The 26,288-nt window shown below is 38.1% G+C and overlaps 1 protein-coding gene across 1 annotated transcript in view; it reads left to right on the forward strand.

The window, feature by feature from the left end:
• Positions 1-753: 753 nt before the first annotated feature.
• Positions 754-26,288, forward strand: part of GAP43 (growth associated protein 43) — a 96,149-nt gene continuing 70,614 nt past the window's right edge. Inside the window, exon 1 of the mRNA XM_079156018.1 lies at positions 754-893. Coding sequence (XP_079012144.1) covers positions 864-893 — 30 coding nt within the window. The 5' untranslated portion in view covers positions 754-863. The remainder of the gene's footprint in view (positions 894-26,288) is intronic.

A 26,288-nucleotide genomic window follows, 5' to 3' on the forward strand; every position in this document is an offset into this window, starting at 1 on the left:
TAGGATATTGAAACATGTAGAAGGTATATTTATGTATATGTAGGATTATTATATATTTGTATTTATCTTAGTTTATGTGCATACTGAGAAGTGTATATATACAGCGTATTTTTAAGGGAACTGAACACCAACAATTATAACTGGGTATAAAATCTAAGTGGCAGCTGTAACTTGTATAGGTTCGACTATGACTCCTTTTTAGGATTAGCTGTTCTTTGCTTTTATGGTATGAGGAAAAAGGGAGAAGAGATGGAGGAAAAAACCCAAGCATTCATTTGCCAGGCCCCTCTTCCCTAAAACATACTCTTTCCAATCTCTTGAACTGGCTGGAATATTCTTCTCTGCTCCCACCCTACCACCCTCCCAGTGCAGTGGGAAAGTCGGTGGGTAATTGGGTCCAGATTGGAGGTGTTTAAATATTCATGAGGCTGGCAGGGGACTGGGAGGGGGTGACTGTCTCGAATGGGGTAGGGGCTACAGGAAGTGATTAGTCATTGAAAGCTAGTGAACAATTCTAAGAGATCAAGAGAAAGAAAAGGCAGGGATCTGGGGTGGGTGAAGAAAAGGGAAAAGAGGGAAGAGAAGAGAAAAGAGAGAAGAGAGAGAGAGAGGGGGAGAGAGCGAGCGAGCGAGCGAGAGCGAGCATGTGCGAAGAGCAATAGCTGTGGACCTTACAGTTGCTGCTAACTGCCCTGGTGTGTGTGAGGGAGAGAGAGAGAGAGAGGGAGGGAGGGAGGGAGAGAGCGCGCTAGCGCGAGAGAGCGAGTGAGCAAGCGAGCAGAAAAGAGGTGGAGAGGGGGGGAATAAGAAAGAGAGAGGAGGAAAGGAGAGAAGGCAGGAAGAAGGCAAGGGACGATACAACCATGCTGTGCTGTATGAGAAGAACCAAACAGGTAGAGCTAAAGATTTTTACTTCTTGCTGTTGTAAAATTACCACAGAACAGTATTTCCCTGTAAAGGCAGGAAAAAATATTTTAACTGCTTCTGCTCTGGCGTGGTGCTCGCGTTTCCTTAGCATATGGTAACTGATGGTTGCATCCCAGCTTTTCTTCTTTTCTGTCTTTCATGCTCTGGTTTTGGAATGCTGCTACTAATTAGGATGAGTGTAGAAAAATATGCCCGTTTGGCTAGAAATACGATTGCTTTTTTGACTATTAGTAAATGCTCAGCCGTTTAGGTCTCTGGTTTCGAGGGTGTGGATGTAGAAAGGGGTGTGGGGAAGATGTGGGGGCTCTCCTACAAGATAGGAAGGCGATCCTTTATATTATTTGCAAACCGCGGGGTTGAGGGAATTATATTCAGGGATGAGTACTGCCTGTTCTGTCGTTCAATTTTCTCACATGTGCTGCGGAAGATGCCTTATTTCGTATATGCATGCGCTTCAAAGGGGCTCAGGTATTTATGGAAAAAGCATGTGAAGATTTTATTTATTTATTTTTCAATGAATGAATGAAACTATGATTTGAGATTTTAAAAAAGAGAACCTCAAGACCACTGGGGCTGGGGGAGAAATTGGTTGTGTAGAAGGGGAAAATCCCCTTCTAAGATCAGTAGCCGATTGTGCACCAGCTGGTCGGAGAAGAGGGTGGACCACGCCCCTAGGAGCTTTGAGCTCCGATGGGATGGGAAAGAGGAGCCGGGTATTACCTGTTGGAAACCAGGTCTTTCTCCTTTTCCCCTTCTCTTGCTTTTCTCCTTGGATTATCAGTGACCAGAGACATGCTAGTACCCTGGATAATAAGCATGGTGACTCATTTTCATCAGGAAGAGGGACACATCCAAGATTAGGAAGAATCCAAATCTCCTCCTTCCCTCCCCCACTGCCTAGATTTTTCTTCCATTTCCAGTTGCTCACTTATTTCTTGAAAGACATTTTAGAAACTTGATTGGAGTGAAGGTGGGGAGGAATGACGAGTTGGGTATTCTGCAGTAACAGAGACAGTGCAGTGACATTCCCCAAAAGAAGGCTTCTGACATTTGTTGGAACACGTTTGAGTGATTTTGGCAAAGGTTAAGGAGAAAAATGTGTGTGTGTGTGTGTGTGTGTGTGTGTGTGTGTGTGTGTGAGTGTTTGTGGTGTACATGCCCATTGCCAGGTGGTGGGGGGTAGTCCTGGTTAAAGAAGCCCTTTGAAGATTGATTGCTTTAGGGGTGGGGTGCAGGAGATGGGATTTGGGTGTTATTCCTTTGCAGGTACTGGAAATTGGGCAATTTGTAATACACTCCTTGAATCCGAAGGGGGTGGAGGAGAGTGCAGAAGAAACAGCCTGCCAGCCTTGAATTTAGCCAGCGCCCTGGAAGGAGGGGTGGGGAGTGAGGATGAAGGAGAAGGAAGAGAGAAGCAGAATGTCAGAGCAGTGGGAGAAGAGGCAAGGCCAAAAGGAATGAATGAATGAATGAAGTAGAAGACATCCTTGGATGTTTGGAGAAAAGTCAGCTTGGGGGTGGGGTGGCTATTTGCAGCATTCTCTAAACCACTCTCTGGTTCCAGAGACTGATGCTTCCACTGGATCATTTTTGAAACTAGGACACTTCCTCCTCTTGTCTTCCTTCATTTTAATATATAAATGTAATAGACACAGGTGTCTGGGTTAAGCACACTGTCAAAAAAAGGTTCTAAGGTTACCCCCACTGCTGAGCTGGGGAAATAAAATTTAGGAAGGCGGAGCCCTAAGGAAGCCAGTGCTGTTCATTAAAAAAAGCTTTAAAGATGGGGAAGAAAAATACACAGGTTTACTACTTGTTCTCACCCTATTTGTACATATGCAGGTATACAAATATCTCCTTTGATAAAGGAAAATAAGATTTTTAGAAAGGAAATTGGGGCTAAAGGAATTCCCGTCTCAAAATGAGGGCAGCACCTTCACTCAGGATCTATCTTATCAACAGCCCCAAGAATTCACTGATGTGCAAAGTGATGAAGATGAAATTTTGTGTTTAGGGAGTTGTAAAAATTCACATGTAAATGTGTATAGCATCCGCATACTTCATATGCAACAGTCATGCATGTACTCTGTGGTTTCCATGCCTTCCTGTGTTTCAGCATCATTCATATGCAAAAGAGCAAATGAAAGGTACAGAAATGGTCCTTTTAATGCAAACATTATATAAATGTGTACATATGTGTGGTCATATCTCCTACATTACACTGTTAGGTATCATTCACATTCATTCATCAGTATTTAAGATACTATTAAATCAGACCAAAGGAAATGGTGTATTCAGGGTGTGGGCTCACACTACACTGACTGGCATTTATATAGTGTGAATACTTAAGTCTCATGCAGTCTTCCTGCTTGTGAGTGAAATGATCCTCTATCATCATTCATGGCAGAATCTAGTGGTGTCCATCCTTCTTCTGGCATCTATTCATCATCCTAGTCCTTAACAGGGAAAAAAAACAAGGGCACAAACCTGCAAAGGTCTAAACTCTGCCACACCCATGAAATCCAGCAGAAACGTGGGAGGGGGCTGGAGGGCTTGCACTTCCTTCCTCTTCCACTTGAGCAGCATAAAGAAGCAGTCTCAGATTTCTAAGTTGTAATACATTGCCAATGGGTGAGAAGAAAGCAGAAGTGCTCTATATTAGCTATTAGTTACCACTCTAGAATATCATAGCAGAAGAAGAGAAAGAGTGGGATGGAGATGAGAAGATAGTAAAGGAGTGGGTAAAGGAGAAATAAAAGAATTCTGGGGATTTTACTGGTTTATGATTTTCAATCTTGGGGCTTACTTTAAATAGCTCAATTACCACATGTATTGCAGATGATTAAAAGCTTGCAAGGTGTGAAGTATGTCTACAAAGCAAGAAAACTGAAATTTTTTTTTTGTTTAAAAATAGTAAGTTGAGTTTGTAACCTGAAGTGTAAAGAATACACTGCAAGCAAGGAACCTCTCTTTCCCCCAGTCCTGAACCCTGCTGACACCTGACGTTTTATCTATACAACAAATGATTCTTATCTTTGAGAGGGTGATCTGTGGTTTGGAATTCAAACCTCTCTGCACCCCTTGCAGCCCAGGGAAGGTAGAGAAGGACATAGTCTGGCTGCCTGGTACAGGCCATTCTTCCTAGTGATGAATTGGATTCCTCCTAAATCTCTCTGAGCCACACCCAGTGTCATCCAGGGACTTAGTGAATTAATTAAATGGAGGCATTCTACTTAATATAATTGAAGCAGCTCATTTTTAAAAATAGTGGTTTCTACCACACATTTCCAAATTTAAACAGAAGAAATTACTTAAAAAGCATTTTTTTCCTACCCAGTTATTTGGTCTTGCAGAGAACCCTAGACAATTTGTGGTGATTCTAGAAATGTGTTCATTTCTGGTGACTCTGTAATTCTTCCTAACCTATGCCAGGGTGAATACACAATGAACCCTGATCTTTCCTGCTGAGGGTGTCTGTGGAACGCTGTTCCTTGTGCCCCTTTTCCCATGCGGAAGCAACTGGAATGAGAAAACAGAGGGTTAATTTTCTTTCTTGCTGAGCTGGTGAAAACTACAGAAACCTCCCTTTGATGTTTCCTGCTGAAGGGCAGCTCCTGTTCACCAAGAGAGAGTGGCTCAGGGTCTTCTTTGCCTCCAGCATGGTGAAGTTGTCCTGATATGCCTGGGGTTGAATTCATCCACAGACTTGAGTTTTATGAATTCATAAGGAAGGGATGGGGGGGTCTTTCAGGGACTAATAGAACATATATATTAACCCAATGTTCTCCTTGTTCATATTGATAAAGCAAGACACATCTAAAGTCTCCCTTTATTAATAGTTCAAAGAATGCAGGTAGCCAGTGCATCTCAAGAGAAGACCCAGCATTTAACTCTTCACTTCCCCCTTAGTTAGAAGAGAGGCATTTGGACAACTCAGCAGTCTGTTGTAAACCAAAGAAGTTGAATATGCATAAGAATTCTCCCTTTTGAATTTCTGAAGTGTGGTCCAGCTGCCTCTGTACCACTGCAATGAACTCTTCCTAATGTGCTCTGGAGGGGTTGGGAAGAGCACTTTGCTGTGAGCCCTTAGTTGATGCCACCTCACTGATTCTGTGATCTTGAACAAATGAATCACATCACCTTTGGTTTTTGTTTCCTCCTGACAAATGGGAACCAAAAAATAAACAACAATAGCAACAACCACCCCAAACCCATCCTGCTTATCTTAAAGGATTTTTATAAAGATTAAACATAATTTATGTGAAACCAAAGACCAATTATAAGATTTTCTCCAAGTTTTGTAATGTGAGGCTTGACAGAATTGACAGTTTTTCAGAACTGTCTTGTGGTGCCTACTTAGTGAGCCCTTTTCTGTTAGAGATTAGTTCCTCTGGATCCTGGGTGAAGCTCCATGTGTATTCTTCTGCTTCTCTTTCTCCAGAGGCTCACTCCCTCCTGCCCTTCTCTCTCTCTTCCTCATCTCAAGCTGTATTAACTCCTCTCCCCATAGCCTATGAATATGCTCTTGTGTCTTTAAAGATCTTCTCCTGACTCCAAGTCCCCATCTCCACAGGGCTCCATCTCACCCTCTTTGTAGAACAAATTTCCTGAAAGTGCTCAACTTTCTCCTCTTCATCACTCCCTAGTCACTATTCCCCTGGCTTTAATGAAGCTTCTCTTCCCAGAATCCCGCTGAGACTTTCTGAACAGGCACCATCTCCAGGGTACCACTCTGGTGTTTTGCATTCTTGTCCACTCCTTTTCCTGAAACTCCTCACTGAGTTCCCTCTGTGGTTCTCCTCATTCTCCTCTGAGAAAGGACCTACTCAGACTCCTCTTCTGGCTTTTCTCGTTCTCTTCTCTCCAAAATATTAATAACCTCCTGCCCCATAATCTTGATCTATTACTTCTCTCATTTAACTCACTAATACTAGAAGATCTCATCCATATCCAGAGATGTAACCACCTGTGTGATTTCCAAATCCATAGATCAGACATCTGTCCTGAGCTCCTGATTCATTTGAAGATACCTTGAAATATTTCAAAGACACCCAAGTTCAACATGTACAGAATCACATGTGATGTCCTCTGGTCCCTTCTGGTCTTCTTTACTCTACTTATTGCTATAACACTGTCATCTAGCTTCAGAGCTCCAAGAACCTGGGAGGAATCACAAATACACTCCTCTCTTTCAACTCTCACATCCACTTACTAACTCTTGACTCCAGTTAAAATTATTTTGAATATTTCCTCTGTTTTCAACCCTACCTGTTTATATAAACAATCCAGTTTCAACTTTGTTCTCTCTCCTCTGTACAGAGGCAATAACTGCTATCATGGATTTCCTATCTCCAAGTTTTTGTCTTCCCATTCTCCTTACACAACTGGAGTTATCTTTACTTAATGCTAATCTTGTCATACTACTTTTTTTTAACAAACCAAAATTAAAGTTGATTTTTTTTTATTTTATTTTTACTGTTTTACCCTAAGATTTCATCTCACTCTATTTAGAATGGCTATTATCAAGAATACAAGCAATGATAGGTGTTGGCGAGGAGGTGGGGAAAAAGGTACACTCACACATTGCTGGTGGGATTGCAAATTGGTGCAGCCACTCTGGAAAGCAGTATGGAGATTCCTCAGAAAACTTGGAATGGACCCACCATTTGGTCATACTCCTTTTGACATCCTATAATGGTTCAATTTCACTATGAACAAATATACAAACTTTTCAGCATGGAGGCATGGCTAGTCTTGCCCAGCCTCCAGAGTCCTCCTCAAAGTCCTCTGCCTTCTCACCTATGACACTACATCAGTATTCAGGCCTTGCTCACACTGGACTCTCTGCCTACATTACACTTCCCTCTCAGCCTGAAAAAAATTTCATTTCTTCTACAAGAGATAGCTGTTTGAATCTACTCTTAACTTCCCAAATTTTCTCCAACCTTCTGTGTCCATACTATATTTTGTACTATCTCTAAGACCACTTCTTTTACTATGTAGAATTAATTTTTTCCCTACACTAGTATCCAAACTGTGAGGTACTTGAGGAAAAGGATAAAATCTTAATTCTTTTTCTATCCCTAGTCCTTATAGTACTGCTTGATGCATAAAGTAAATGGTTTAAACTATGAATAATCTGTTTGATGAATGAGTATGGAACCAGGTTAGAGCCTTCCCACAAATTGTGGCATATTTAAATGGACAGAATCACTAACAGGTTTTTAAAAAATCTATTGGCATGAAATTTTAAAGTGAAGCTGAACAGCCAGTTAGGGTGGCATGTACCTGTAATACCAGCGATTTAGGAGGCTGAGGCAGGATGATTCAAATTGGAGGTCAACCTGGGCAATTTATCTAGATGCCATCTCAAGACAAAAATTGAAAAAGGTTAGCAATGTAGATCAGCAGAAGAATTCTTGCCTGGCATGTGTGAGGCCCTGGGTTCAATCCCCAATACTCCAAAATAAATAAAGTGGAGCTGATCATCCTTGACTCTTGTTATTGACTTATGACAATTATGAAAGCAGTCAGAAAAACTAAGCTCATGTGTACACTGTAATTCTCTAGACTGCCTTAGCTGGTGTTATCTGGAAACCTTCCTTCTATGTCCTTGACCTTCATCAACCAGTGTGACAGACCTACCCTCCAAAGTTAATGGAGTCCTTGTTTAGACACCGGGCTAACACACTCTTGGTTCCTCAGGTACCCTTCCTTTGGGGCATCAAGTACTTGGGCTCCTTATTTTGCTCCACAATTATTACAAATGACCCTGAATCAATCTCTTATTGCCTTTAGTTGATTTATTTATTGATCTCAACAACTTTTTGAAAAGTACACTTATGGGTGTGTACTCAAGAATTAATTTTAACTTCACTTAGATATTTCCCCACCCACTGAGGTATCCACATAATAATATCCATAAATATCTTGCATGAAGGTAAAGGGAAGATGAATGTTGAGTGATCTCTCAAAAGTGTGCTAAATGTATGAGAATTGGATCAGTTTTGCCTTTCTTAGGTTTGAATAAATTCAAAGGATTTGGATTCCAAAGTAGGCCTCTTGTGCCTAGTGTGGGGAAAATTGCAACTACGGTTTCCATGAAAATAACCTTTGCCAGTCATTAAATAGGATGTTTTCTCAGACTGACATGGCATGTCCTTAAGAAGAGCGAGCAGCAAAACAAAGTGATTTAGAGGTGAAGCTCGACTTTTCACTACCAAAGTTGGGTAGTGTTCCTTAACCCACTGTCCCTTTATTCTATATCTTGCTCAATGCTCCCAGTCTCTTGCCCTGAATTTTCTTTTCCTTCTTTCCTCCCCTCAGATACAGGTGAAGTTTTTCTGATTAAGTAATTCCATTTCATGCTAGTGTTTAGTAGATGGGGCTAAAGGAGAACTTTAAGAAAATCATGTCCAGACCAACTTTCAAAACAAGTGTTTCAATCCAATCAGGTACTTTAAGCTATGCCTAGCATATAGTAGATTGTCAATGAATATTCATTTGAGGGATAAGTGTAGGAAGAGAGGGACCATCATGATGGGTTATTAGGGGAGATGTTCTGGGATAGAAGATGGTTCCTGTGTATTTATTCAGAGTAGGCTTTGTATAAATGTGCACTCAAGTCTATTAGTCCTTTTTACAAGGTGATGTGGTTAAAATTATAATTCCTTCTCCTCCCTGCTTAGATCACAGTGATATACCTGCAGTTATTTTGGGTTAGTATGGCAGTGTGATCTTCCAGATTTCCTATCCTTAATTACTTACAGATCTTGTTTTCTTAGATGTTGTTTGTTTAATGCCCTGTTTCATGTCTTTGTAGTGCAATAAACCCTTCCCTTGGGTTCTAGACCTGGCTCTGCCATTTGCTTGTCCTGTGGTCTTGGGTAAGTAACTTAATCTTTCTGAGCCTCAGTTTATTCATCTGTGTAGTGGGCACAAGAAACCCTCTAAGTCTTGATTTGCCCTTTTATTAGGTTGGTATATGGCTTCATTATGAAGTAAAATGACGTGATTAAAAATAAAAGTGTTTTGAAAACAATGTGTTTTTCAGAAATAATATATAATTAATTTCACAAAAAAAAAAATCACTAGGTATACATAGCTCTATTCAAAGAAGTAGCTTGGCTCTCTGTAGAGGACATACGCGCATCTTCTGTCCCCACCCTTCCTCTCCCATTCTCTACAAAGTAAAGTAAAACCACCATGCTGATGGGTGGGAGCATAGTGTATCTTTATCCTTTCCTTCGAAAATTTCAGCGACAGAATCTTTTCTTAGATAAGAAAATATACAAATTGTCATGAGCCCCAAATTTCACTAGAAATATCTGTTTTCCTTTTTACCTTTTTCTGTTTTATTCTTTTCTTTACATTCTGTTCTCTTTTCCATTTGCTAAGTCTGCTGCTTGTCCCTACCCCCACCCCCACTCACCTCCTAACTGGGTTCTCAGTACTAAGATTACCAGGCACGCTGTGCTCACATCCGTCACATGAGGGCCCGTCAGGCAGAAGAGAGGAGGGGGCAGGGAGGGCCTGTTGGGAGATTGAAAATGGAGACAGCCTGGTTGGAAGCAAACTCCAGATTATTACCTGGGCACCTTTTCGTTGCAGTTTCAGGATTCCTCAATGCATCAGGAATAAACCTTTATCAGGAGAGGATAAAATTTTAAGCCTTGTTAAATTCAACTCTAAATACCATAAAAAATTTTGTAATCCTCAGAATCTCCAGGTTATTTTAATTCTCAGGATATTTTGATTCTTCTGTGTCTCAGGTTATGATTGGGATAAGTTACCAACTTAATAAAAAAATCTTTTCAAATTCTCATAAATCAATGAAATTCTGCAATCCCAAGAAACTGAGTTTTAAATACATAGATGATATTTGGAAATATATTTAAAGTATAATAATTGCATCATTAGTGCGAGAGATTCTGTTTTAACATAGCCAAATATCTCCCTTAAAATATTAGTATCATACATGTTTTTCAAAAATACTTTTATGTATGGGCCTCTTAGAGTCTGCAATAGAAAAGTATGCTAATTAGAAATTTGGGAAGTTCTAGCTGGTACCCAAAAGGAAATGATAATTTATATAATTATGTTGGTAGTTAGTAAATGATCAATATCACCTGCAAACCTTCACTCTAGTCACCTCTCACACTCTTTTCCTCTCTTCATCTCTATCTCTCTCCTATATACTGCTATTATTTATGTGATTCAGCACAAGTTACAAAAACTGACGTTCAGTGGTGTCCATAGGAAACTAGAGATCATATGAAATGAAGAAATTCAACAGTCAACCCTGTGGGAACCAGAGTAAATCTGGGGACCTCGCCAGCAGGAATTCAAAACTTTCTGGGGCCTTGTAGTTAAAAGATTCAGTAACAAACAATCCTAGATTCTCTGTTCCTCATTTCAAAATTCTAAGTAAGATGGATGGATGGATGGATGGATGGACAGATAAACAGATAGAGATAAATAATAGAATGAATAAGGATAGTGATTTGAATGGCCCTTCTTGGGTTAGCTAATACCTCTGGGATAGTCTTCTCTGACTGGAAGAAAGGGCTTGGTCACATAGTTTCTGGAAACCCATACCTGTAAATCTATGAGAGGGCAAATTGAGAAAGAGTGCTCTGTGTAATATATATATATATATATATATATATATATATATATATATATATATATATATACATCTTTGGCTGTTTTTAATTTGTCTGTATTACATATTCTTACTATTGGTAGGGTTTGAAATAGAAGTAGTTTTGTTTGTTCTTCTCTCTCTTTTTTTTTTTTTGTTTGTAAGGTCAGTTTCTGCAAAAGGCAATAATTGGTATAAAACAGCTCCACTCAATTTATATCAGAGAAATGCTACTCCTTGACATTAGTCATCTCATTTTGCATGTTCTTGAATTAATTCCAACAATCATCACCATATTTATCTATTTTTAGCAAATTGGCACTTTCTAAAATATTGAGCTGTTGTCTCCATATGCACCAGTTTGCTCTAAATGTAGAATGTTGATAATTAGCCTTACATCCATTATTTGTAATCTCAGTTCCAATAACTATTTAAAATGTAGTTTTTAAATGAAAACTGGAAAAAACCCTAATATCTGCCTATTAATAACTACATAAAAGAGCCAGATGAGGTAAAGAAAAAAATAAATGGGAAGATATTCAAAGGCTAAGCAAACTCAGGAATTGGCTGCTTTTAAAAGTGAATTTAGAATTTCCTAGACCCTGTAAGTAGCTGAGGAACTAGGCTTGACTAGAAACTCTTAGGATGCACATCTTCTACCCATTCTTACTTTGCCTTGGTTCAGAGACCAATTTTCCTGCTTTGAGTATAAGCTGAGAATTAAAAGCTCCTCTTGATGACCAAACTAGATCTTATAACAGCTGCTTCCAAAGAATGAATTCTGCAGTTCTACTCAAATTCCTCCATTATGTACAGGAAGGAAGGAAGATTTCTCTTTGAAAGAAGCTTCCAGTTTCTAAGTAGTTAAATGGCAGTTAGATTTGTAGGCACACGTTGCATTAGGGTGGCTCACTTTGGTTATCCAGACTCTTCTCGGGGTTCTAATGCAGGAAGAAGAATAGATGTTAAGTATATTTTGGGTGCACATTACATTTCAAAGATCTCTCTTTAAATCAGTGAAGAAAAGTAATAATTTATTTGAAAAATGGGAAGGAATAATGATCCATTGTAAAACCCTCTCCATTACATCTTCATCTGGATGTTTGAAGAGGATGTTTTCCCTCCAAATTTTATTGGATCAATATTTCTAAAATATTTAGAGAATTTCAAAAAGAAGGGGAGAATGACATGGATCATTCAGAAAGTTCACCAACTTTCTTTAGTAAAATCTAAGTTGGGGACTTAGACTGGGAATTTTACTTAGACTTTTTAAAAAGACCATAGTTTGAAGAATTTTCTTAACTTTCAAAGATTTGTGTAACTCCAATGAAATAGAGGGAAATGTTTTCTTCATCATCTGGAACATCTGGAGAACTCAGGTCGGTATTGTATATTCTTTTGATTAAGCCTTTTACACAAATCTTCTTAATGCAGTGTTCCTCAGGGCTTGGATATAAGGTGATGGCTTTTAGATAACTCAGTCAGACTTATGTTTCCAAATTGTTGAACAATTAATTGGAGAGCTGTATGGGAAATTTAAGGACAAGCTGGGTGTATGCCTGTAATCTCAGCAGCTTGGGAGGGTGAGGCAGTTCGCAAGTTCAAAGCCAACTTCAGCAACTTAGTGAGACCCTGTCTCAAAATAAAAAAATAAAAAGTGGGGTTCAATCTCCAGTACTCCCAACTCCCTCTTAAAATGAAGAAAATCTAAGGAAAGACTTAGTTTCTTGTACATTCTTTCCTCCATCTAGACCTTCATACCTTATGCCTCTTAGGTGAAACCAGTAGAGAGGAAAAATTGAGGATTTCTCTAACTGAAAAAGGGAGGAGGTGGCTACAGATATAAAATAAAATCACTCAGTTTGGAATTGAGCCATAACCCTCTAGTAAAAACTGTGAGGGGAACGTTAATGACCACAAATGGCTCAGACCTCACTTCTGAACACCAGCTGGAAAACAAAATATGCCTAAGAGAAATAGTATTCATAAAAAAAAAAAAAAAATTCAAGAAGTTTGGGTGCTAGTGTACTTAAATGTACTTAACCATAATTAGGACTAAATTCAGTTTTTATCCTTGTTTAGTGGGAAGAAACTTGGCAAAAAAGAGAAATGCCAATTTTGTTACAGTTATTGTTTCATCTTAAGCTAGATAATATCTTTCAGCAATTAAGAGTTTTTCTGCAAGCCTCTACTATTTTATTACATTGACAGTTCAGTATCATTGGAAACTGACTTTTTTGGTGTACATGCTTAAGTTTATTTTATAAACATGTCTTACAAAAATTGTTACTATTAATCAATTGGATATACAGTATATATCCATCAGTAAAAACAAAAAGAAAATCAGTAGAAAATCAACTTTACCATTATCCAAGTTTTCCAGATGTTAAAAATGTTATTTTTCTATTCTTTATTGTCATCTCAGAGAATTTCATGCTAAACTATCTTCTTTGTAGATTAGATCTGATTTCCATACTCATCACAATATCTTTTAGATCGAATAGTACATTCCCAGTTTCCCAGCTTTTAACATAGAAATAAAGCATTATTTTTCTTTCTCTTATTAAGACAACACTATCAGTTTACCACTGTTTCCTGTTTTTTTTTTTTTGTGCTGGGATTGAACTCAAGGTGTCTAGCATGGCAGGCAAGTGCTCTGCCACTGAGCTACATCCCCACTTCCGTTTCTTTCTTTCTTTTTTTTTTTTTTTTTTTTTTGTGGGGGGGTTACTTGGAATGGAACTCAGGGGCACTAAAGCACTGAGCCACATCCCCAAGACCTAGTTTATATTTGATTTAGAGACAGGGTCTAGTTTATATTTGATTTAGAGACAGGGTCTCACTGAGTTGCTTAGAGCTTTGCTTTTGCTGAGGCTGGCTTTGAACTCATGATCCTCTTGTCTCAGCCTCCTGACCTGCTGGGATTACAGGCATGCACCACTGTGCCTGACCCCCAGCTCCTTTGATGTGTCTTTTACAGTCATCTTTTATATCTTCTGTAAAACCTTCTCAGTCAATGTTTCAGAAGAGAACAGACACCTAAGTCCCTACAATACTTATGCATAATTGTCCATGACAAGTTAACCATTCTCTGGTACATCAGATTGATAATATTTATACACCATTCTTGGAAGAAGAGAAAATTCACTCACTTTTTGTGTTCTGTGATTCAGATGAGAAACCCCTGGTGAAAATGTGGTTAGTCACCCAAATTCCCTGTTCTCAATATCAACTCTGCACACTATTGACTAACCTAACATTTAATTTCCCCTTTTTCCAAAATTTCAAGGGTTTCTCTTTGTATACAGAGTTAATTTGAACTTACATATTCATGATTGTTTTACTCTATTTTCACTTTTTCTTCTACTGGGTCTGTCATTGATTAGCTTATGAATTCAAACAAATTCAGTCTTTATGGGTTGTCCTTTTCTTTTATGCAAAAACGAAGGTATTAAACAAAGTTATCTCTAAGGTTTCCAGCTTGTAACATAACACACTCTATAGAAAAAGTTATCTCTTTTTTGTTGAGCATTCTGTTCCAGGCAGACTTAGTATGTCTAATCTTAGCTGATTTAAGTATGACTTTTTGTATTTAAGTATGTCATTTTCACTACTTGGAAAATCCCTTTTATTCTTAGCCTAGTCGCACCCAAACCCAGCTCCCTGAGTCAAGAGCTGTCTCATTCATGAAGGCTTTTCTGATTGCAGTGGTGCTCTGTGACCTCTGCCCCTTCTAGATCTTCCATAGCATGTACTCCCTGTCCTCATTCCTTGCTATTCACCAATCGGAGCCTTGCCTAATCATGAATTGTGTTTATTTATACCTGATTCACACAACTAGTTTGCAAACACTTTGAGGTAAGATGTCTAGTAGTGTCTGCCTCAAGAACATTGACTGAAATATTGATTAATGTCTACTCTATACTGAGTTCTGTATTAGACTCTGAGGAGACAAATAGAAGGCTCAGTAAACTCTCAGAAAGACAAGTGGAACTGTCTTGTTTGACTTCTCTGGAACACTTGGCATCATTAAAGATGCCTTCCCTCTTGAATATGTTTATCTTCTTGACTTCCATATCACCCATTTCTGTTGGATTTTTCATCCTAAACTGAAGGTTGCATACTCTCTCTCAATTCCAATTTGGCTTCACTTATTTCTGCCAATCTCTGAGAAATTGGTGTTGCTAAGGCTTTTGCCATTATTCTCATGTTTGTAATAAACTATCTCCATGAAGAATCTAATCTATGGCCACAACTCTCACATGGAAGAGGGGTCTCAAATTTTCTAGGTTCTCCAGCCAAATCTACTTTCTGGACTCTAGAGTTTTGTATATAACTATCCTCTGGAAATCTGGTCTGATGATGCACAGGAACCCTGATCTCAACATGTCCTAAACACAAGTCATGATGTCATATTCCCAGATCTCTTCTTCTCTCTTATATAGTCATCTAATTCAGAAATAGAACATTGAACTCATTTCCCATGTCTTCGTTATAGCATTAGATGTTACTATGTTCCCCCTAGTTTCTATAAGAGGAAAACCAAACCAAAAACCTTTCATCTCTCCTTTCCCCTCACCGTTCTTTTCTAGTCATCTCTAATGCAATCTAATGTCATGGAAACCCATGTGATAGGCTCCCCTTTAGTTTTGATTCTTCTACCTTTAACCCCTTAAAAATCATTTTTCCTTTAGAACCAGATCAATTTTTAAAAAATTGTCTAGTAAATCTTGTGTCTCCCCCTACTGAGAAATCTCTAACGACTTTCCATTTCACTTAGAAATAAAACTAAACTCATAATTACCAAGACCTGTAAGTTCCTTCACGATCCAGACCTTGCCTCTTATGACTCCTTGAAACCATACCTGTATTGGTCACTGAATGTCCTGGCCTTTTAAGTTTGTAAAACATGTCAAGCATGTTTCCTGAGCAAAGAATCCTCTTTCTCTAGCTCTTTACTTGAGAGGCCTACCTATTCCAGCAGCGTCCAAGCTACTTATCACACTTCTTTTATTTTCTTTGTAGGACTGTTTACAATCTGATTAAACAAAACAAAACATCTGTTCCTTACCTCCCTGTTCCAACTTTGAAGCCCACTCCTTTTCACGTCCTATTACAATTGTGTTGTTTCATGGAATGACCCACATTATTTCATACTTTCTCTCTTTCCAACTACTGGTCATTTGACCTGCTTACAGTCTTTTCTGCATAACATATTTCCAGTTGTTTCTATGATGTGTCTGCAGTTGTTTTCTTCTTTATGATTGCTTCCTGATCCTCTAGTCAGGTATGATTGTCTTCTCCTTTGTACCATCATTGTATCTCATATGTAACTCTACTACAACATCCAGCAGACTCCAGGGTAAGTATTCCTGTATTCACATGTCTCCTTTAGGGTACAGGTCATTTTTCACATATTGCCTCTGTGCAGTTCTCATTTGGTGCAGTTCTCATTTGGTGCTGGGCACATTATGGGAATAAATGGATACACAAATGAGCAAACATGAGTGTCCAGTAAGTAATATGTGATGACAAAATTTGGTTAGGACTAAGGCAAAGGTTGCTCAAGTCCCACAGACCAATCATAGAAAGTGCCCTTTTCTGGCACAGTCCATAATTGGGCACCTAATAGCTACCTCACACAGAGCTAAGACCACACAGACTTGGATTTCACCCAAGCAGTGCCAGCTGGTTGTTTCAACAAATAACAATCACCATTTTGTAGAACAATATTTTATCATGGTGAGGAAGCTATCCATACTTGACACAATAAAGTACTAACTACCTGGGCTCAGGATAAGTAGTCACTTTAAAATATACAGCATTGTCTTCATAGCCAATTATTCTGCCTCCTGAGCCAGTTGCTGGACATTCAGTCCTTTGCTCACATCTAAAACATTATTTTTTTGTACTGCTTTCTCAGGAATTCTGGTACAGTTTTCTCCTTGTTAATAATGTGACTGGTAGCTGCATGTACACCCTGTCTTGATGTTCACTCTTTAATTTCTAGTTAAGAAAATTGTGTACAATAATGTTCAGTTGTTGCTTTTCCTGACCCTTCTATACTAATGAGACACCCTCTGTCTATTTCCAAACTGACAAGAAGAAGGAAAGATACTAGTAGATTCTTCTATGGCTATAGAGCAAATGGCTAGGAAATCAATGATTTGCCAACATTTTCCCTATATCTTGTTTACACAGTGATATGATTCCTGGGAAGTGGAGCTAAGAAGGAATTTGGGTCTCCTTGGAATTCTAGTGAGGGAGATATATCCTAACTAAATTTTTTTTTTTCTAAGAATAGTTGTGAGTATCCAAAAGGGGAAAGAATGGTCTATGATCATGAGATAGGTAGGTTCTATTGAACTAAAGCATTAAATATGTGTTTGTTTGTTTGTTTTCTTTATTTGGTCTGGATGGGAAACATACTTTGTTTTTATATTTATTTCTTCAGGAAATGATAGTGTAAGTTGCATATTGGTAACTTGGAAAAAAAAAAAAAAAACTTTGGAAACACATTTCATTTATAGGTTGTGATAGTGCTCAGTCCAAAATCAAATTTTGAGAAGTACGAAAAGAATACAGTTTTCCTGTTTAGGGATCATATGATCATAAGGAAAGCAAAATGAAGCAGACTTCAGCTAAAAAATGTGAGTCACCTTTCTCAGTTGTACATTTTTTATTTTGGTAATTATGTGGGAAGTAGGGAAGATGCATGAGTAGTTTGGGTTGATGAGAAAGTAGATTAGAGAGACAAGTAATTGACATTGGAGAAATTGGTTTCATGGATATGATAGAACTTTGTAAGACCCACTAGTCATGGAAACAACCAATTGCAGCCATTTCAGAAGAAAATTCATTTTCTATCTCACTAATCTAGCCATCCACTCCTTTGCTTTCAGTGTTCACACTTTCCATTAGTCTGTTTTCTCATCAGAACTTTTCTGTAGAGCACAACCATTTCCACATCAACACTCTGCACTCTTTGATGTACAACTGTAGACATTGCAGTGTCAGGCCATCACAAATTTTAAGTTGCCAATAACTACTCAATCTTCTAGTAATAACCAGCAAATCTGGGTTATTCTAATTAAGCTACATTGAAGCCAAATTCTCTGGAACTAAGAAGGGAGTTTCCTTAAGATTCCAGTGAAATGTCAATGAGTTAGGTATGTTTTGGTATAAGAATATCAGAGATTAGACAAAAATTTCTAGCCATTTTTCCTGCATATGAACTATTACTGCCTCTTTATATTAAACCCAGTACTGTTTCCTCCATTGGAGATGCTTCCTACCTCCCATTTGCCAAACTATGTTCTAGTTTCAAAAATTTTGTTGAAATGTCACCTCTTTGATAAAATCATTCATATATTTCCCCATTCCCTATTGTTCCATACTACATTCACTGTAGTAACCTCCCTTGCCACTTCCCCTTCTCATGTTGTTTATGTGTTTCTTTCTCTCTCCATAAAGATGTGTATACAAACACAAACATACATATATAAACATATATACATATGTGTAAAACGTGTATATGCATATGCACGGATGTATGTTTGTGTGTGTATGTATAATGCATTGATACTTTTATATGTATTACCCTTTCCTGTTTTCTTAGAGATTGCATAAGGTCCACTCCTGGGTTTTCTTTCCTGTTCTAGATGGCATGAGGCACTGTACAGTGCTTGTACATACTGAGCCTACTGTTTGAGCTACTGCCTACCTTATTATTTAATCTCCCAGGGATAGGTTGTCATCCTCTTTGCCTGGATACATGATGGTAATTATCATCATTGAGTGATAGAAGATAAAAAGATTTTATGGATTATCTAGGATTTTAAAAACTTCTTTTTAGCTACATACACTTTGTGACCCAGATGAAACATTTCTCAAAATCCAAATAAATAAAAGATGCTGCTATGGTAAGGCAGTCTTGATGGTCTAGAAATTTGTCTAGTCAGCCCTGTCTTTACTCCTCTGAGACCCTCTGATGAAACCTGGGGAACAGTTTTTAAAACACTGATTTACACCCAATTCGTCATGATGTGAATATTGGGAAGTTCTGGGCTCAAGGTCATTCTACACAAAGATCAAACTGGAATTCCTTCCTATATCTGTGCTACTCCTTTGGGAGTGATGAAAGAAGATCATGCTCTCAATTTCTGGACTTTCTTAAATTTTCTATCAATGAGCATGGTTCTTTTACACATTAAGACTGGATGTTATTTTTCTCTTTTTCTCCTTTTGACTCTTTTCTTCTTTGGCTCTTATCTTTTTCATCAAAACTAATTACTGGAGAGAATATTTTATCATATAATATTGTATAGAAATCATTTATTTATTCATTCAACAAACATTAATCATCTACTATAAGTCAAAAACTATGTCAAGTGCTGAAAATGTAGAAATAAAATTTTTTAAAAGAAACAATTTCTACCCTAATGTAGACCATAACATAGCATGGCAGACTATGTGTGTCTCCTTAAAAGTCTGTATTCTAGAATGTACTCTAGATAATTGTATTACTCTCAGGTGTTATTTTCTTAATTATTCAAGGTTGTTTCCCAAGGTAGGAATAACATACTAGTGTTTCTTCTTGTATAGATGGAATATGCAACCAGCTTTGGAAACTTGGAGTATGACTTTTGTAAATAAAAAACACTCACAGGTATAAAACCTTAAACACCACAACTCCAAAGGATTTTAAGTGATTAAGTGTGTTAATATATGTTTAGTACTTAAAACTCCACCTACCATGTAGTAAGCACTTCTAGTTAGCTATAGTTTATTTTTGATTCTGTTGATGACTATAATGTTGTATACATGTTAAATGAATCATGTATCTAAATCTTGTTTTATAGGAATTCTTAAAGGACTAATTTCTGGGTTGGGGGTAGTATGTGTGTTTTTATATATCTGGGTTTATGTGTACATACATGTCTGAAGTTCAGTGAAATTTTAACTAAGGAATAAAAATTTAATACGACTGACTTAAACTTCGCTTGCTCAGTACTATCAACAGTTTTTAGGGCTAATATATATTGGTTGTTGGAGTCTGGAATTTGGGTATTATTAGTATTTCTTATAGACATGGCACTATAGGAGAAAAAGAAATTTGGGCCTGCATCAGCTTAGAGCTAGAGAGGCTCATCACTAACAGGGAGCTGGAACATGGGCATCTCTGGACCTAGACTTGACTGCTTTGAGTCTTCAAGGAATGATGCAAAGGTACAATGGCAATTACAAATTATCCATAGTGGTCATGGCATCCAGTGCCCATGGACCAATGTCTTCACTAGCTGGGGTGCTTTCTTTGACTGTTTCCTGGGCTCATCTTTCCTTGGTTCCTGATTGCTTTTTTCTCATCAATGATGTGAATTCAGACATTTTCCTAATTCAAGCTAGGTTCTACTGCCTGCACTCAAGAATCTTACTAATACATTCCTATACTCAAAACTCAAGCCCAAGGTCCTAACATTTCTTACTTAAATTAGTGCAACAGACTGGGGGCTTTTGCACTTGTGTTTCCTCTGCTAGAAATGCTTCGTTTGCAGCATATACTCACGACTAGCTCCCTTACCTTCTCACCTCGTCAAATTTCATCAAGAAGACTCTGTACCCTGAATAAAAGAACACTACATAGCTTCAGTTCCTGTATGTCCCCTTTTATTCTCTTCCATTTTCATTTCTATCCCTTGTGCCTATTTTAGATACTTATTTATTATAATCTGTTCATATCAGTAGTATGTCAACTCCATGAGGGCTTCATATGATTCTGTTAACGATTTAGATTCCTGAGAACTTAGTGTAATTCCTGTTACATATCAGCTGCTCAATAAATATTTATTGAAAGATTGAATGCATGCACTTAAATTCTATTCAGAAGTAATAGGAATAATTCAAAAATATGCTATAGCTTATGAATCTACTCCATCTTTCCCTGTGTCCATTCTGATTCCTGTCCTTTGATCTTGACCAGCAGCATCTCATATATTTCTTTCAGTCTGTCAGTCTAAGATAGGTGATGCAGTGGGTTTCCAAAGAATAATGGAAGAGGAATTTTGTCCTGCCTTCCACTCTAAAATGTTTATTTATTTCTCCTTTTCACATTTTAATTGTTTAAATATTTGGGGAGGATTTTCCTGCTGTGGTAAATTTATACTCATTAAATTGTCAAATGTGACTGTATTATTTATTTATTTATTGCAAGCACTCCTGGGGAAATGCTTGCTTTTGCCACTGGCACCATCTGGCTTTGACTGATTATTGCATTTTACCTGATAGTCTTTGGACAGGACTATCAGGGTGATAAATGGGTGAGAAGGAGGGGAGTTCAAACACTGGTGGAGAAAGGATAACAAACCTGTAGCAATAAGTCAGACACTATGAGGCATTCTAAGCCCTGAAAAAGATAGAATATCCAAGTCATGTCCTATTTGCATTCCAGGTTAATCTTCAAGGAGTTGACATGGCAAAAGACATTCCAAGATAAAACTAGCAAGATCTTCTAGAAAAGATTTAGGTCTCCAAGTTAAAAGAAAAATCTTTTATGGTTACTGAATGTGCTTCGGTTTCACTCAGTTGTGGCTGTGTCTAGAATTCAGCATGTTTCTTAGCATCAGTGATTTATAAATAGAGATTAAATAAACAAATAAACAAACAAACAAAAACTCAACCCTTCAAAACAGTGTGAGACATACTAAGAGAAAATTTGGTTTATGGGAACCAAAGGATAAAACGAATGATGGCAAGTAGTGCTGTCAGGCACCAGGTCCTGTGGTTGTAACCTGAGCTCACATCAAAGCCCTGTCTCCACTAGAGGCTTAGGCTTTCTTCCAGACAGAAGTCAGGCTTCTGTCTGGTTCTAGTCAAGAGTCTTGTTGAGGCAGGAAGGCTAAAGAAACTATTCAATCTTTCACCTTTCCCCGCAGAGAGACACCTTTCAATTATATGTATGGTTGGCCACAGTGCTATCTTGGTTTATTAATAGATCACCTATTACTTTCACAGTATCTCTGAGTAAAAAGTGATTTTAGAAGTCACCTTGTCTATGAACTACTCGTTTATTCATTAGGAAGTATTTATCTAGTGACTACTACAAGGGACACAGACTAAAAACTGGACCAGACATGCTGCTTCTACCTGCAGGGTACATTCATTCCTCTTTATGACATCTTTCTTAGGTTGAAGTTCAGTCTTTGATGCAGTATCTTCAGTATTTAGTGTGTTGCTGCTGTTCATCTACTATAGCATTTCACTTAAAAAATTAGTGAGGCCCAGACAAATTTTGCTTATTCCTTATTCAAAATTTTAAATAGAATTAGAGTAGAAGTGTAGCTGCTAATTTGGGAAACTCTTTCAACTTTCTCTTCTTGGCTTCCACCCCCACTTTTTTTTCTCTCTCTCTCTCCCCTCCCTCCCTCCCTCCCTCCCTCCCTTCCTTCCTTCCTTCCTTCCTTCCTTCCTTCCTTCCTTCCTTCCTTCCTTCCTCTTCTCTCTCTCTTCTGTCTCTCTCTTTTCTTACAGTACTTGAGATTGAACCCAGGGGTACTCTACCACTGAGCTACATCCCCAGTCATTTTTATTATTTATTTATTTCAAGACAGGGTCTTGCTAAGCTGCTGATTCTGACCTGGAACTTGTATCCTCCTGCCTCAGTTTCCAAGTAGCTAGAATTACAGGTGTGCACCCCCACACCTGCTTATCTTGTAGTTTCTGACTTTTCTCAGACTTAACTGTACCTGATTATTCTCCATGCTTAATGCAGAGATAGGATTTAAATACCAAATTTGGATATTTGTAACTCAATAAATATCAGACTATTAATGTCACAAATATATCCCAAAATCTCAATATATTTCAAAATAATTTTCCTTGTTATTAAGTGAAGGCTCATCAATTCATTTTTATTTTCATTTGTACAGAAAACTTGAGGTTCAGAATAAATCCAAATGGTTAAAATGAAATTTGTACATTTGTAAAATGCTTAGAAATATCTCAAGGAAAATATTTCTTGAAGTTTTTTAGCATTGGTTTTAGCAATACTTAAGGCATTATAAAGTAGCCCCAAATAAAAAATAAAATGTCATGTAAACATGCAAAATGAAAATTATGAAATTTTAGGAAGTTTTGAGACTCTAGTTTGGGTCTAAGGTAATGGTCAATTGTCATTTATCAGAACTTTGGCTTAGTAAAAATTCATAAAATTATTAAATATTAGACTAACTTTCTAAAATTTAAAATATGTTACTAAAAATGAAAGCATATTATCCCTCTTGATAAGATTATTCTTAAACCATGATCCAAGATTTTCCTATTATTCTCTCACTGTCAGGATCCAGAAACTCAGTGCCAAGGGTAAGTCAGCCTTAGATAAACAGATTGTCTGGCCTAGGCCACCAATCTGTCCAACATTTGTGACCTATAAAGATTTTCTCCTGCAAGCAGCCCTGCTTGTGTCAACTGTTTATATGCACAGTGGAAACTTCCAAAGCTATCATTTCCCAGGTTTGTTTTGCTTATACAACTAATTGCTATTATACGCTAGGAAATTCTTTTTCTTCTTCTTCCTCCCTTTTCCCTTCCCCCTCTTCTTTCTTCTTCTTCTTCTTCTTCTTCTTCTTTTTTTTTTTTTTTTTTTCCTCCTCCTTCCATTTCCTGTGTATTGAGTACAATAAAGGCTTAAAGAATTGGTGCTTTTTGGTCAAGGATAAAAGTTAAAGGAGAAGACCTCAAGATTATAACACTCAAGCTTTGCACAGTATACCTTGGTGATATAGCAAGGACTCAAGGATGGTTGTTATAAGGTGACCAAAGGAAGGGATGCCCTGCAGGATCTTGAATTAAACATAAGCCCTCAGAGAAACATTTGCAGTGTCCTAAGTTAGTAGACTGTCATCACTTGTAGAGAACACATAATTAGGATGGGCCCTGACTGCAAGACCTGTCCATTGAGAATTGTTTGCAATTTGGTGCCATATTATATGTCAGAAATCCCCTTCTCACCCTGTTTTATAAATTAAGTATCTTTTCCCAAGAACCTAAAAACCAGTGTGTATTTCTGGAACCCCTATGATGGACTTAAGTCTATTAGGTGATATGTGACATACTCTGATGGGAGTAGGTTGCCATCACCAAGGAGGGTGCTATGTGCTGAATGTTTATGTCCCCCTCCCCAACATTTATCTGTTGAAATTCTAAACCCAATGTGAAGGTAATAAGGGGTGAGACCTTTGGATGTTGATTAGGTCATAAAATGGAGTCTTCATGAATGGGCTTAGTGCCTGTATAACAAAACCTCACAGAGCTGCCTTGCCCGCTCCACCATGTGAGAACACAAGACACTAGACACCAAATTTTCTGACACCATGGTCTTGGACATTCCAGTCTCTAGAACCGTGAGAAATAACCTTTGTGTTGTTTATAAGCTCCTCAGTTTGTGGTGTTTTGTTATATGAACACAAACTAACAGTGACAGAGGGGAAAGAAGGCTGCTAGTATTCAGGAAATATGTATGAGCTGAGAAATAACACCCAAGAAAACAACAAAGCAAGGCTGTCTGTAATTAAAGGATACAGGAGCCATGAGAGTCAGTGAGGACTCATTGGAGGAGGCAGAGGAAACTGAGGGCTCTAAAGATGAGGACACTAGGAGAGTGCTCAATATAAGGAGAGAGGCATGACAAGAAGAATATTCATGGAGTTTTGAGGAGACCATTCTGAAAATAGTGAAGAACGCTTGATGGTAAGAACTGAAGTGGAAATGGGTATGTAGGATCCGGTCTAGCCGAAAATATTTTTTTGCCTGATGTGATAAGAGATTTTTGCCTTTGGTAACTTTTGACTAAGAGATTACATTATGGTAGTTATGCATGCAGGATTGCGTGGGGAGACACTAAATGAGGATGCCTGGGTGAGGAAATCAAACCTTGGGGTAGGATGTTCATAATCGGAACTTACATGTGAAGCTAATTGGAGACCCTTTGAAGAAAAATGGATCATTTTCAGTACTTAGGGAATGTGAAGAAAAGTCTCTGTGAGTACATATGATCTCCAGTTTGACTGACCTGTTGACATGTGGTATGACAAGGTAACTCAGAAGCAGTCTCTAATTTTAGTTAATTGCTCAGGGCTCTTCTTCATATCTGCTTGCTTTTCATTTTCATTTATTTGATTCTTAGTTTGCTATCTCTATACCCTAACCTTATTTTCTGTTTCTGACTCTTTCAGATGTACCCTATCAGATATTCATCTTAACCTGTGAGAGTGGGAATCCTCTGCTCACTGACCTCTGCTCTTACTGGTTCTCTAACTTTAGACACCATTTCTAACACTGAATTCCATTAGGAACCCACTGAACTCTGAGTCAGGCCAGTTCCTCTAACTTGCTGTGATGGGTGGAGAAGTGAATATGATTCTAAGATTTCTAGCTTAGGTTTTGTCAAGTGGAAGTACTATTGGTGGAATTGATAAAATAGAAAGGAGGACTGATTTGGTAAGGAAGACAATTGTTCAGATTTCCACAATGGTCAGTATAAGTGAAACATCCAGAAAGAAAAGCGTAATTAAATATTCAGAAGTGAAGGCAGGGAGGACAGGGTGCAAGTGCCTCAGTGGGTCATGAGGACAGATTCATGGACTCAGGTGAGGGAGACTTAGAGAATATCTGAGAAGGGCTTATTCTCCCTTGAATGGCAGAAAATATTTCACTAAAAGAAACAAAGAGCTGGGTGTGGTGACACAGCCTGTAATCCCAGAAACTCTGAAGCCTGAGGTGGGAATTAAAGATCAGCCTCAGCAATTTAGGGAGACCTTGTCTCAAAAAACAAACAAACAAAAATGTCTGGGAATGAAATTGAGCAGCAGAATAACCCTAGGTTCAGTCTCCAGGCCAAGGAAAGAAGGGAGGGAGGAAAAGAATAGTCAAGGAAAGAACTAGTACAGGGAATCGGAGAAGCACATTAGGAGAAGTCTTCAAATTAGAATGGTCAGTACTATTAAATCAGAGTGATCAAGATGGATGAGAATGGAGAAGAGGCCATTGAATATGGGAACAAGGAGACCATTGATAGTCTCTGAGTAGGCAATTTAGTGGAGTGCTAAGGATGAAAGCCAAATTTTAGCAGTTTAGGAGACTGGGGTGGCAGGACTACAGACAAGTGGGATAAACCACATATCTAGAAATTTGTTGTTTATCTAGGTGCTGCTGTATTGAAAAATATCACAGACTGAGGAATTTATAAATAATAGAAATTTGCTTCCCACGGATCTGGAGGGTGGGAATTCCAACATTAAGATGCCAGTAAATTTTGTGTCTAGTGAGGATTCACTCTCTGGTTCCAAGTTGGCACCTTGTTGCTATGTACTAATGTGGCAAAAGGGTAAAAAGAGGCAAACTCACTCACCCACACTTTTTATGAGAGCACTAATCCCATTCATGAGGACTGAACTTCATGGCTTAACTAGCTCCTTAAGGCCCCTTCTCTCAATACAGTTACATCTGGGAGTAAGTTTTAACATTGATTTTGGAGAGACATAAACTTTTGAACTATAGCAGTATTGAATGGAGGAAAAGAAACTAGATGTTATAAGTGTTGCTCCTGAATAACCTGGTCTTAGATTCTGAAACCTGGCCCCAAGATGCCGTGAGACTGAAAGAAGAGATAGATTCAGATTGCAGGAGCAATTTATTGTTGACTTACTAGAAGAAGTACGGTCCT

The sequence above is a fragment of the Sciurus vulgaris genome (assembly GCF_902686455.1).
Source record: "Sciurus vulgaris genome assembly, chromosome: 10".
In the NCBI taxonomy this organism is placed as follows: domain Eukaryota; kingdom Metazoa; phylum Chordata; class Mammalia; order Rodentia; family Sciuridae; genus Sciurus; species Sciurus vulgaris.